At 40.3% G+C, this 15,301-nt stretch overlaps 1 protein-coding gene across 1 annotated transcript in view; it reads right to left on the bottom strand.

The window, feature by feature from the left end:
* Window positions 1-15,301, bottom strand: part of robo1 (roundabout, axon guidance receptor, homolog 1 (Drosophila)) — a 371,682-nt gene that overhangs the window by 219,154 nt on the left and 137,227 nt on the right. The window contains 1 exon segment of the mRNA XM_034700847.1: window positions 122-246. Within this exon segment, the coding sequence (XP_034556738.1) occupies window positions 122-246 (125 nt within the window).

The raw sequence follows: 15,301 nt of genomic DNA, 5'->3' as shown, positions 1-15,301 counted from the left end.
CGTACATAGTGTCAGACAGTATACCAGACTCATAGACGCACCAAGATGATACAGACAGACAATGAAGTGTTTATCAATGATGAGACAATAGAAAACGGCAGTAAAATATGACCAGTCTTACCTGGGACAACAGGAACCTCTTGGCCATGAGCCAGCCGAAGCAGAACCATCATGAGGAGGGGTGTGGCCCCTGACCACGTGCCATGCATTGTGATGCTCACTGTCCTAGCATCACTAGGTGTCAATCTGGAAGAAGAGAATAAAGGGGATTAGGTGTGGTAGCGTTGCAGGATGTACCCCTCTTCTCTTGGACACAGGTAGAAAAAAGAAAATTCAATTTAATGTGCAAATTAACAACAAAATGTTAGAGTGCAGAAGTAAACAACAAACACTGCAAAAGCGTAACGGTACTATTTACAACATCCCGTTTCTAATTGCATTTCTACAGCATTACTGAATACAAAGCAGCTTTCATCACAAATGACTCACAATTATCCCCAGACTGCCTTTATGTTGTAATAGTATGTTAGAGTATGTTAGATCCATTATTTATAATCCCAAGAGAGCTCAGTCTCTGAATGTTAGAAGATTGCAAATCGACTTTCTCTGTTGCTTAACTCCCACCCAGTCTCCTCTTTTGTTCACACAAACACACACACAACAAATGCCTGTGTGTGTCAAATTGATTTCAGACAGGTGAGACAAAAGCGTCAGAGTTTAGTGGTGTGTGCGAGACACTGTCGCTGTGCTGACATCACCTGGGTGGTTGTGACAGGGACCGTCTGTAGCATGGAAATAAATCGGAGGATTCTCCGGATCAGCCATCTGTGGAACAACCTGTTCACCCTTGTTTGATTACATCCAGCAGGCCGGGCAGCTACGACTGCTGCATCTCTGGGTTCTTTCTCTGTATCATTCATTCAGTACTTTCTTCTCTGCACTGCTATGCACTGTGAATTTCTCTTCTGGGTAAGACACACTCATTGAATTGGATATGCTTCAGTTAAAATTTGATGGACCTGCTTTATCAGGAGTCAACAACAAAGATGCAAATACAAGTATATGCTGGTGTGAAAAGGAGAGGAAATTCACGCTACCTCTCATTGTACCAGGCTATAAAGCGTATAATGGTCAGTACTTTTGGTGGGCTGATACACTCCAGGACAGTGTACCACCACTTCTAACTTTAACCCCTTGGTAGCCTGGGACTTATTTGGCATACCAGCTGCCAGTATCCTTTCCTGTCCTCTCCATATTACAGTAACATTCGCATCACAGGCGTTACATGATGCTCACTAGTCTGTTTTCGCTGGCGAGTAATATCAAATGATGCTAATCTGCTACAGTGTTAGATACATGGGGAAAATCTGAGTAAAATGAAGACTACAGTGATGGTTGGCTTTGCTCAAAAAAGATACAAAGAGCACACAAAACGAAATGCAGAAGTTCAGAAGATAACGTTTGTGTGACAACCTGAAGTAGTTGCTTCAATATGTTTTAGTTTTATCTTCTTGTATCTTTGACTGTAGAAATTCAGAAGGTAATACTAATGCTTTATTGATACTAGCCACATGATACACACTAACAAGCAAATAAGGGGTGAACCGGTGCTTATTTTTCCATTAAAGAATTGGTAATAGTAAATATTCAACTTGGAGGACCTAAAAACTGAAGCATGAAGTTTGAAGCAACTTGTAACAACCTGTCTTATTCTGTGGTACCTTCAATACGATTCTGTTGCTTCCTCCCCTGTTTACCATCCATGTAGGAAAGGTTGATTCAGCTCAATTTTTACCCTCATTCTCTTGTTTATTATTCCTTTTTGTCTACATTTTAATGTTATTGAACTGAACAGAAAGAGCAATGAGTAAAAAGTGATAGCTGCTAGCTTAAAGTCAAGGCTAACTAAGCAAACTTCAGTTAGCTTTAGGTAAAACTCATATAGAGGTTCTGTTTCACTGTTTATCAGATGTTTACCTTACCAGTGTTTATCGGGACTGTTTCATACGGTGTATTTGTATTCTTTTTTTAACATTATTTCTGTCACCGATGCTAATTTCTACGATTTTCCTGTGAGAGACTAGCTTGAGCGGGCAGTAAAAAGTTCTGTTTCATTATGTGTTCATAAGAATAAAACACTCACAGCTAAAAAGTGATCCAAGTGTCACAGCTTCTTTTACTTCTAAGTAACACAACACATAAATTCACCAGGTACCACATCATGGGTCATACGTGATAAACTTTTATGTCTTTTTCTGTCATGCTACACCAAATGGACCCACGGTCTGCCTTATACCTGGTCGTGCCTTCTTTTTAGTCTCCTCCTCATGCTTCTCTCTTAAATGGATTCGCAGGAGAAAGAAGGCACAAGCATACCAATTAACTCTCATACCTTTCCCTCTAATCTTATCTGTGGGTGCTCAGTGGACACTCTTGCCCCTCTTTATATGCATTTCATGTTCCCAGAATTAGAAAAGCCTCTTAAAGATGTCAGTCAGATCCAAACCATGGGGGAGCTTATTGTTGCAGGGTGTGTTATCATAACCTTTCATTCCTCCAGAGCAGAAGAAGAGCCAAAGAATCATGTATTCTATTGGCACAATTGCCTCATTTGCATTCAATGATAGTAACGTATTCCCAGCTAAATGTCCGATACAGTAGTCCCTGTAGTTCGACTGGAAGATTCCAGCGTTTTTATCCTGAACCAGTCGCACGCCAGTATCCTGGAGGAGCAGCGGACTAGGTTCCTCCATTTGTCTTGATAATTGTGTCAGATAAACACTGCAGCATCCTCTCACAGGCAATCTGATAAATACCCAATTACCAGTCAGGAGATGGCTGTGACAAGTAACCGTGGACAGGTTGGTTTCCAGGAATGTGGGATACAACATGGCATTGAAATGGCCTCCTTAACCCAGGAAGGACTGGACTCGTAATTCAACGCATCACCTTCATCCATTTGATTAATGAACGGACAGATTAGAGATATAGGAAGATTTATTTTAGCCCTCCCTTCTAGAAAACCACAAACATGTCTGTGTAGATGCATCAAAGCCCAATCAATGACTATTCCTCTCTTCCGTCAAAGGAAATGAGCATGTTTTACAAGACTCGTCTCGGTGGCTTCCTCTGCATTCACTACTGATTCAGTCTGAGAGAAATGAAAGGCCCTTATTGTCTCTCTTTATCTGACTCAATGACTGTTGAATGGATTGAAGCCAATTAATCAGGGCAGTGACAAGAAGCATTGCTGCTGGCTCAGTGACCGACTCCCACAAAAGACAGGAACCATCAGCAGAACAGTCACTGCCCACAAATTGATTTTCTGATGCACGGCTAAAGACGAGGCGATGTCATTCAAATCCTGCGGTTTCTCATCATGACACTTCCACATGACTCAAGCACTTTAACTCCACAGAGATGAGACTATCGTGGATAACTTATTATTGTCAGCACGGATGAGCGAACACATACATTTTCTTGGATTCACTAATGAGATGCAGTTCTCGTGCAGAGTTTTTGAACCCGAACAGAGCTCAGGTGAAATTTTTAACAGACGGATATAAAGGTAACTTAAGGAGAGATGACTGAAGGCCTCTGAGAGCAAGAGTGAACTTGAAATTACCTCTGACTGAGACCTCCACACCTCACTGTCTAATCTGTTTCTCTTTCATCTGCTGCTTTTGTGCTTCTGGATCAAACTGCCCATTCTCACACTGTCAGACTGAGGTGAGGAGGAGGAAAAGGCCAAAGTGTAAGGATGGGAATATAAATGTAGTGGGTGTTAACAAAAGACAAGTATTTATTAAGAGGGCCTGCTTTATAGGTTGCAAGTGTACTATTTGATGGATCCTAACGTGAACGATTTTCAAAAGAAAATCTGCCTCTGTATTGCACGTTATATCCAGTCTTTGTGTTATTACAAATAACATGGTAGGAAAAAATGGGTGGTGTTGCAATGGACTAGCTAATAACAAGCCATGTCTCAAATTCACAACAGTGCAACACCACCTTTAACTATACCTGAATAATCTATGATCTTAAAAATCTAAGAAGACACAAAAAAGGGACACAAATAAACCACGTCCATTGTTTTTGTATCTCAGAGCTGTAGAAATGTATTGTAACAGATCATGTCTCTTCATAGTCTTAACCCTTCAAAATAAAATTGAAACTTCTCCTGCAAAGGCTTACCAGTGCAAAACAGACCAACATTTGTTTGTTTAATCAATCTTACCCTAATTTTAGGACACTTGTTCTCAGGGACTGGCTTTGGTTTAACAGCTGAAGAGAGATAGGAAATGTGGGGAGTAGAGAGTGGCAGAAGACATACAGCAAATGGTTGATGCTGGAAGTCGACTATAGTTTCTGTATAAGGGGTGCACCTAAACTGTTAGGCCAACAACGCCCTGAATCAGGGGTTTTAATCATCCTCAAAAAGCCAAAGCTAATGAATGCATAATGTAGCTGATGTAGGACAATTGATGCTGTAGAAAACTTTATCATTTTTGTGTATCAAATTCCGGCCACACTAGCAGTAACCCTGCACACAGTTTCAAGGATTGTCAAAAGGCTGATATATAAACTATTTGACATCTATGTATTACTGCAACTCCTACTCCTATTCAAAACATAACTGTGCACACAGGGAACAGGACCTGTCTTTATAGCTGTGCAGTAAGATTCCTTTTTTAAGTTGCCCATATATTCTGTGGTTTGCTCTGCCATATAAGTACAAAACCACTTCTCTACAGCTCCTATGCAGCCAAAACTGCATTTTCATGCACAGCTAGTACTCACCCACCCACGAGAGAGTCAAGAGATTTGTACAATTCAAGTTCAGTGTCAACAGCAAAGTTTTAAACTCCAGAGTTCTGCATTAATGTATGTCCCAGTATATTTCAAGAGTCTTTTAAAAATACGGCTGTAAAGAATTCAAACAAACAAGAGAGGGCATGGGGATTAAACACTCTATACGATGACTCATTGGCTGCAGTTCAACAAGGGAGCAAATTGTTTTGTCTATTTCAATATACTGACTTAATCAGCAATTCTTTTGGGGACATAGATGCATTATTAGCTAAATTGGATGACTGGGTTGAACTAGATGGCTGGAAATCCATTACTGAAGACATTAAGCTCTTAGTTACTGTGTTTCTAACAGATTTCTAACTACTGCTTTAATCAGTAGGGTAACTAAAGGAAGTTTTAGGCTATACTTAAGACTTACTGTGTTAATAGATGGTTTAAAGCTCCAGTGAGGGATTTTAGCTGTCTTTAAAACAGACTGTAATTTATACTGATGACTCTTCACGACAAGCAAAGCAAATGAGACAATCAGCAACAAGATTTATTATTTCAATATTTTTGTTTTTCAATGTTGGAGAACACTTGCTACATGGTAGGTGTCATAGGAGGCAATTAAAGGCACGCTGGTACTGCTATCAAACAGCCTTTGATAGCTATATTCACAGTAAATATTCACAACGAGCGATACCTTCGAAGGCAGTATGTAACTTTTGTTAAAATACACTTCTTATACTTGTACAGGTCAAGATCCACAAAGAGATAGGAGGTGCTGCTTTGTCCCCAGGGGGCGCCAAAATCAACACAAAAGGAGCTTAAACTGACTACTGTACTTTACATATCCTCTCAGGCATATTGTGCTTATATATGCAATATTTATTAATGTTAATGTTCTACAAGTTTTCAGTTTCTTCTCCACTAGACAAATATGAACGGAATATATCTGCTGAAGTTAAGTTTATTTTTTGAGTTGAAAAAGTTGAGTCAGATTTTTTATTTGTTGTTATTTTAATACTCTAACACTGCGCTACGACTGCACCTGTTCAAACTGGTATTCAGCAGGTGTTGATGTTTACTCATTACTGATCATTACAAACTAGTTTATGCAGTCAAACTCACTTCTCCACACTAACTCATTATCTCTTCTTTTAGCACAGGGTGTTAAAGTCTGTTCATCGTTGAGCTATTGAAATAAAACTGAGTTTGTCCTGAATCGAAGACACCATTCAAATCTCCTGAGTATGTGTGTGTATGTTGTGCTCTGTCAGCGTCATGCTGTGATGAATAGTTCCTGTACCCCTCCAGCACTCTGTTCTCCATGTCACCATGGCTACTCCTTCCTCATAAAAATGCCAGAGCTGGATTAAGCATCTCACATTGACAGTACATTATGCCCCCTCACTTCATTACAATAAAAGGATTAACCTGCCGGGGACCTGTAAAAGTGATCGGTGGGGAGGGTGGGCGACATGAGGCTGAACTGTCCTTCCCCCTTAGCGTAGATCACATCTCTGGTGCTCCTGCAAGTCGTGTTACTAATCATCCACCGTCCTGCGGGGGCCGGGGTGCAGACTGTGGCTACACACAGGGAACAGAAACAAATTGGAAGCCATTAGGACGCCCTGCAGTTGACTTACATAATAGCATATGCTCCATCCATTCCACAGGGAAAGATGCTACTTCACTGTCCCACTTTCTGCTCAGTGCCTCTGTTTATCCTGTAATGAAGGCTGTTCCCTATAAATGCTTTTTAATGTTTGGAGTGTCCTAGATTGGAGTTTTATTCTCTCAGATAAATGTAAAAATTGCTTTAAATTAACAGAGGTAAGAGGCTCTCATTCAAAAATAGGAAAATGATGGAGATATGTGGAAAAACCCTTAATAAGAATAAATTAGTAGAGCTCTAGTGCAGGAGAAAGCACTCCTGCGTGACTGTGGGGAGATGGCTCCGGTCACACGAGGCCTCCACACGGTGATCCGTCTTCTCATGAATGTGATCTGTGATAAATTAAAAGCTGATTATTTCCTGGAGGGAGAAGCCAAGCGCTTGGCCCCGAAGTCCCCCCTTGCTGGCGGTGATGGATTAGTCCACAGTCTGCACTATGGACCTGTCCCTACTGACTGCACAGCCGCAGACGCCACAGGCCCTCGGTGCTTCCTCCCAAGGTGCCATCTCTGTCAACTCTTAATTTATTTGAATAAATGCTCTGCTATCTCCATAAAGGACAATTCCATTTTTGCACGAGACAGATGGATGGCTCTTTGATTGTTTTTCGAATGGTATTACCATACAAACATCTTGCCCTGTTAAGCACTTAAACAGTATGGACCCTTTTTTACAAGCTCAACAAGACAAAGCTGTTGTCATAACACAGAAAGGTATTTTTCTCCTTATGTGGAGAAACAATAATTTATTAATACCAATCTGTATTCCATTGTGCTGACCTGAGCTGTTGAATGTTGGGCGTTTTGATTGAAATCAGAATGTTTATTATGCTTGTTGTTTATTTTCTCAGCTCTAATGATATGCACTAAAAATAGCATGAAGGCCACAACAGACAAGCTGATTCCCGGTGAGAAAAGCCTCTCTGTAGAAGTATTTCTGCAGTCAGAAAGCAGCTATAAGTTCTGTGTCTGAGCTCGCCTTCACAGTCCATGAGCTGAGGTTTTTACATTATGGTTCCATTCTCATGTGTCTGAACCATTTTCCCAGGGTCCGCATCACTTGGACGGCCCACAGCGCAATTTGTCTGCAGTGATTGGGCTGCCTGAGTGGGAACAAAGGCGGTCAGCCTGGCTGCTGTGTCTTTGTGTCCCATATGTCAGAAGTCTGCAGCACAAACAATGCAGCAACTGCCGACAGCGCTCCCGTCATTATCTCCTGTATAATGGCTGTCATTATCCTGCCGCAATCATAACTCTAATTACAAAAGTTGCTTTGTAAGCAGGTAGATTATGCAATGTTAATTGCCCGTGGACAATGCAGTAAGCACATGTTCAAATGCCACTCAGCATTGTGGCCCAAACAAAAGCAGCACACGTTGTAACTACAAAGCAACCTGCCGGCAGGCCATCCTCATGGTGGCTGGTTTAAGCCCTCATGGTATAATCACACACCTCCTGTCATAAATAATATCTCATTAATCATAGTGGTAATGAATCAACCTTAACTGAATTATCTGATATAAACCAATATGTCTGTGTGCGTGGGTCTAATTGATGGAGCTCATTTATCAAGTGGTTTATCTCATTACTCAATCTCACCTATGGACACCATCAGTAGGAGGGAGCCCAGTGATACATTTCTTCTTCTTATTCCAACAATTTAAGGCTCAGCTATGGTTCCTTTATGTATGAAAATGTATACACACGTTATTAATGATACAACCCTCACTCCCACATGTCCTTTATGTTGGAATGGATGTACCACTTCCTTCATACCTGCATGTAGATACTTCATTGACCTCTTACCTTACTCAAAACTTAAACAGCCACACATACAAACAAGAACAGAAGAAACACTGATCTTGACTACATTTATGGGGTACAGTGAATGAACTTGCACTTTCACTATGGCAGTGGGTCCCAAACTTTTTCTGAAGTGCCCCTCTTTGGATAGATGAAAATATGTTTAAGCCCCTACTGCCCCTCACCATATACATTAGGAGATAAATAGAAGTCCATATACACTAAAACACACTGTCAGACATGTTATTTGCAACTAGAATTATTGTGAGCACTGCAACAAAACAGAATTGCAGCTGAAAAAGCAACGAACTCATTGTACAAAAGAAGCAATACAAAGTGACATTGCAACAGGCAACTTCCAAACTTTTAATGTGTGGGCAGCTCACAGTTGGCGGAGGTCAAGCTAAGGGTGAGGTATGACTCGTCACCATTTCTTGTCCTTATTTCAGAAGTTCATTTGGTTTATTTCAGATGCCTTAAGTTTATCTGTATTAAGTCATTTGATTCCTCTACTGTGTGCATTGTTTTGATTGCTCCCCAGTTTGGGAATCACTGTACTACTGCATGACTTCTGTTCTACTAACCTTATACATCATTTAGAGGCTAATACACATGAAATATATACACATGAAATATAACCAACTTAACGTTAAAAATGTTATAATATCAGTTCTTTCTTCCCAAAACCTCTGACTAGACTTAAGAAACAGGAGACACTAAGTAGCCCAAAACACCAGTGGTATGAAAAAAAAGCGTATAATATTGGTGGAACGACTCAAATTGGTTTTTTTCTAGCTTTGACTAACATAGCACTCTCTGCTAGCACCACAATTCTGATATTGACATAATTTATCTGAATCTGATTGATTTTTTGGGGGCCTACTGATTATGAGATTTGTACTTTTACTGGCCTACTTATGATGCCAAGCATTTGAAGCAGTATCAGAGGCTGGTACTGGGACTGGTACTGGTGTTCTGGCATCAGTGCTTTAACAACTCCCTTCAGTGCTGACTGTTTGAACCTAAATTCAGCAAGAGGGTGTTTAAGTTTGCTTTCTTTGGCAGCAAGATGCAGAGAGATGTCTGTTCCTCAAACCACAAACATTTTGCAAACAGAGGAAACACACAGGATGATTTTCTCGGAGTGCAGCACAGTAGCCTTTATGCATTCATCACCATAAGGGTGCACTTTACCAAGCCACTCTGGCAAATTAAATCTTCAGAATAATATCTCCATCATTGCTGTATTTCTGTGCTCTGACACAAGCATTTATCTGGCTTTGGAAGGCAGCGCAGCAGAGCCTGCCAACTCTGAAAGACCTGGAACCACGGGGCAATAAAAAGTGACATCAGCAATGGGAAAGTTAATAGTGTGTTTCAGATGCACTTTGTGGAGGACAGGAGTAGCAGAGGTTTCATTCACTGTAAGTGACAGTGGCTGGCAATCTCCCTCTGCCTCCCATATGCCCGCATGAATTTCAACCTGTGCTCTTTGATAACTTATGAATAGGTGAGGCTTCCACAGGAGCTTATGTGACAGAATATAACGCCCGGGCATCCGCTGCTTTTACAGTCTGTGTGCAGATCATAGTCACAGCTTGTTTTTGCTTATTCACCTATTCAGTGTGATGTGTGATTGCAGCAGGCAGCTCCCTGGTGTTAGGCGTTGTAAGAAGTGACACAGTGGTGGTTGTGTAAGGCTGCTTCTGACTTTACATGAGCCTATTTCTAACTTTGACGAGCTCATTTCTGCACAGCTGTCACAGAACGCCTGGAGCTGAATAAACAGAATACAGAAGCACACACAGACAGACTGAAGACAACATGACTGCAGGCGTCTGTTTCAAATTGGGCCACAGGCACATTTTCCTCACAGTGTTTCTTTCACAGTACATGTTCTCCTGCTCATTTATTATCTGACATACCTCTTATTGGCTGTGTGGTGAACTATATTGTATCATTTGTCTTTACAGTTAAAGTTAACCAGGTTGCTGTCGGAGCAGGATGATCTAAGAAGGCAATTCTGCAAAGAGAGTTAGAATAAAAAAGATCTGTTGCTCAATGCTCTACCAGAGGAAACGGCACACTCTGCTATAATAAAACACTCTGCAGTTATACAAGCAAGACTTCCTTAAGTCTGTTTCTATCAATATCTAAGATTTACACTTCATGCTCATAAGAGATAACATGGGAGGGGACAACAGAGAAAGTCACACATATTTCTTAGTGTAAAGTGCAGGCAAAGTAGTTCTTCAGTGAACACATGGTAAGTCACAGATCTGATTATAGCAGTAACAGCCAATTTACACCCTCCATACCCTTTTTTCATACCTCAAAAATATTACTTCAATCTATTCAGTGGTAACTCTTTTTGGAAACATGAGACTTTAATATTCATAAGGGAACATACTTGTAAGGAATCTAAAGTTGTAATTGTTTCATGTCTATTGATAGACTGTTTTTTAGAAAAAGAACGGGCTAGTGGCCAAAATAAATAAAGTGATACTAATGTAGGGAGGTTTATTTCATATGCCACATTTGAAAAGAGCATACATTGGATGGGAAGTCACTGTGGGAGTTAATGTAATGCAGTTTATTTCTACTTTTGCACAATATAACAATGCATAAAGCTCACTCACCGTACATTTCTTTTCATCGCTCATACCACGATGACTAACGTCTACTAACAAAGACGATCACGTCACTCCAGTTCTGAGGTCTTAACGCTGCCTCTTTGTTTGTCAGACAGAAAATTTCTGAACACCGCTCTTGTCTCACACAGCCAGAATGGTTCATGACCAAAATACATTAGTGATTTTCTGATTCATTACAACAATCCAGAGCATTTAGTCAGGTCTACTCTCTGTCCCAAGAGTCAGAGCTAAACATGGAGTGTTCAGTTTTTATGCTTATATTGAGAACAAAGACACTCGCAGGTCCACTGAGGCTCTTTAAAACTTTCAAATCAAGGTTAACACTCAACTATTCACATTTGTTTTTCACTAAAAACTATCTCAATTAACTTAATCTAAAAACTACTTTACCATAGCAACTTTTACTCCTCCTTTTTAAGATGATCTTATTGTATTTAGCTTCTGTTTAGCTTGTTTTTTTCTCTGTTTTTTACCCGTCTATTCTTAGTTTGTATTTGTATTTTATCTTTTTGGGGGGGTTATTGGCTTATTATATTAACTTTTTAAAATTTCATCTTTTCTCTTTTTGATTTCTTGTTTGAAGTACTTTGAAATAGCCTTGTTACTGGAAGGTGCAATTCATATGTACTTGCATTATCTTATCCAGTCTTAATGCTCTATCCTCACCAGAACTGTTAGGTATCTTGTAGGGGCAGATTGGACTTGCTACTGTGTGTTGTTCCATAAAAAGGATTTGTGTCATGTCTCTCATCTGTTATAATGGAGGAGGCAGGTTTAAGACCTACACTGCAGCCAGTCAGCAGGGGGAGCTCTAAAGGTTCCGGCTTCACTTTGGGGAGCTGTTCCCTCCATGTTTGTTATACAGTACAGTGTATGGTCCAGACAGGATAGAAAGCTTTGAAGAACACAGACACAGCAAGTAATGTGTCCTATTGGCTAGGTTAAGGATTATCAAATGTTCTTTACATTACCTAACGTGGAGAGAGGACAACATGTTTGCAAGTGCAAAACAGCAAAACAAAAAAACCCACCTGCTTCCTATAGCAAACTGTACAGACACAGGATGTGTTGTAAACTAGATAAAATAAGGCAATCGACTGTCATGGCAACTTTTTAAATCTCTCTGAGGGAGGGAGCCAAGGCATCTGATGAGCACCTGATTTCATCTCAGTGGGTTTACAGATCAAACAACTACCATACCGTGAGAGAAAAAGGTGCTGAATAGACCAAAAATGGTGTTGGATTAGAACCACACATCCCACCTTTAAGGCTAAAGAGTAACTTTTGGTCGAAATACATCTCCAGTCTCAGAAAAAAAATCAGTACTACAGTCTATTTTGTGAGATAACTCAAAGCTGTGAAAGTGGTTCAGTTCTTACTTCCCCTTGCAACATTCAAACCACTGGACCTGACGACTTACAGTGGTAGACGTTCATGCTCCAGCAAACAGCAGACGAAGATCAAACGTGTGATATGAGACATGAAAACTTCACAGTGATAAAAGCTTCAGCTGCAAAGATCACCATGGTGAGGACGGAGAGACAGAGAAAAACCTACAGGTAGATAATGAGAACACAGCGGGTTTGTAGCGTCTCTGTGCTGACAGACAGGAGCAGCGGTCCTGAACGTGTACGTGGTTCAACAAGCCTCTGACATGCTGAGCCCCTCTCCTCGGGACTGTCAGCCTTCAGCAGAGCACATCATCTCTCCATGAGGGTTTCATCACATTAGCCTAAGCCGGGTGCACAGATAGGAACACAGCAGCTTTAGTGTATCATCCACTGGCAGACACACAATCACCAATTAGAGCTAACACGTACACTGTAATTAGCAAGACTGACTGATTTGAGCTTGTGTAAAATGTATTCATATTATCCAGATTACAAATAAGCACATTCATCTAATTAGCGCGCATAGCTCACAAGCTTAATTAAAGTTAATACATTATGATACCCCAAAATCCAGAGATTACAATGCTCCAAGGTTCTAGCTAATTAGAGTATTCACACATTGACAGGCATGGATCACAGTTTCCTTTTCCCTCAGCCAATTAAAAGTTAGGGTCAAAGTCGCACAAACTTTATCAATGCTATGAGAAGATTTTTCAAGAACTTTTATTTGTACATATGCTGACATAAACATTTGTCTAATTCCTTAAGACTCTACATTTTCCTCTTCTGATCCATCTTGTCTTTGTTGCATGAGATGATTCTACCAGCCAGGTCAAAATGGAAATTTCAGAGCCTGTACATTGGTGTTTGTTTACAGAGAGGTAACAAAAAAGGTCATTTTCAGATTCATGCTTGTGTATTAATCATGGCCGTGGCACACAAGCAGCAGCAATACCAAGCTGAATATTCACTCCAACTCCCAGGACTTTCACACTTTGTTGAATTAACTTTGCCCTCACATGCTCCATGAAGCTGTTGTCACACAAAGGGGCTCATTACACTATTGTAACGTGACCAGGCCATGTTATGAATATGAGGTTGTATGAGAACGGAAAGCAGACACGTTAATTTGTCGTCAGTATCTTGGTGTAAATCAAAAAGGGCAGAACATGACCTACTGAGTTATTGCCCTTTAGTCTTTTCCTCTAAAGAGCAGGTGACGCCCACATTATTAAAACAGGGACAGCCATGCTGAAACACACACATTGATATTATGACTGTGTTTTATAATTTGAGAGCATATCAGGACAGAGAAAACACATGAGTGTAATCAAACGGTGTGTTCATCCATTAATTAGATGACAGGGGAGATATGTGGAAACAAAACAAGAGATTTGAAAAATGTTGCCACATTTTCAGTTCATGACCTGTCTCACCTCACTTCAGGTTACACATACTTTGATTATTCTCTCTTCCTCTGTGAAAAGTTCCTCATTAAATTATGAGGTATTCCCTGCTGATCATCAAATGTATCTGCAATTTCCATGATGCCTTTATCAATGTGGCCGTGCTACCTTTACTGGCAATCAAACAGAAAAACATTCACACTTCAACAAATCACAGTGGGGAGGTTTTGTGGAATGTTGTTATTAAAATCTTGGGAGAACTAGCTTTTGAAAAAAGAGGGTGCCTGCAGGGTATCCCATCCTGTAAATTTGGGTTGTGAAAGTTTCACACCAACTATTAGCATCCACTCAACAGACCTAAGACTTGGATTTGTGGGGTACCAATAAAGAACAAGATAATATTCAGAACTTTTCAGATGGAAAACTCCAGAGCTGATCTAAGTTGCTCAAGTCCAGCCATAATAAGCATTGGAACAAAAGCATGGACTTGCAGCCAGTTACATAGATTGGTACTCAATTTATATTGATAACGTATCTGTAGAAAAAGTACTGTGTGTAGTTGGAGCCAGTTGTTTGTTAGCTTAGCATGAGGACTGTTGACAGAGGGAAGCTAGCATGATTCTGCTTAAAGGTAACTATACTCTCTCTCGTCCACAGACTAATTTACACATGGTATGTGCTGTGTTTATTTTGTACGAAAACTGAAGTTAGCAACAACAAAACATTGGTAACTAACTCCAGGGAAAGATATAATATATAGGAGCCAATCAACACATTTTCATGTCTAATAGCCATACATGATAAAACACACCACAGACACGTGCTTACAAGGGCAAATTCCAGTCTCATTAGAATGTTTTGTTACATTTTCTGCAAACATGCAGAACTCCTACTTCAGTGTTTGACATTGAACTGAAAGACCAACAAGCCACTTCTACAAAGGAGGCAACTGATGTAGCATTACAACTTGCAGCTTCCAAATTTGTTAATGTGCATCACTGGTGAAGGTGAAGCTAAGGGTAAGGTATGACTCATCACAGTTTTTTGCCATTGTTTTTGGAGTTGTGATGTCTAGTGTACCTTCACTGTCAGCCTGACGTTTACCTCACAGTTCTTTTATAACATGGACCATTCTTTGCTAACAGTGCAGAACTGTGGATTGTTTTTGTTAAGGGCACCTTGCTGCGCTCCCTATCATGGGCAGGACTCCCCTCGGGGTCCTAGCCCTCAGTTTGGGAATCACTATACCATAGTCATTGTTTATCTAACATCAGGTAAGTAGTAAAACATGATGTGAGGATTTCCATCTCCTCCCTGGCTTAAAAAAATGCTTCCTAAGGAAAGCCAGTGAACAGACCAGCTTAAAAGAAGAAATGAGAAACTGCAGACTGTCTATTCTATGGCTTGACTACTGCGAACAGTGGACATTAAGTGATTGGACTTCAGCATGATACTACCTACAGATTAAGCTAACCATTGAACCCTCTCTGAGGACTACTTCATATATACACCAGGTAAGCTAACATGTATTTGTGAACCTGATTAAAATAGAAGCTACAAGTGAAAATGTGTTTAA

This window comes from Notolabrus celidotus, chromosome 14, assembly GCF_009762535.1.
Source record: "Notolabrus celidotus isolate fNotCel1 chromosome 14, fNotCel1.pri, whole genome shotgun sequence".
Classification (NCBI taxonomy): Eukaryota; Metazoa; Chordata; class Actinopteri; order Labriformes; family Labridae; genus Notolabrus; species Notolabrus celidotus.
Note: the sequence above shows the minus strand (reverse complement) of the source record. Positions and strands in the feature narration are given on the sequence as shown.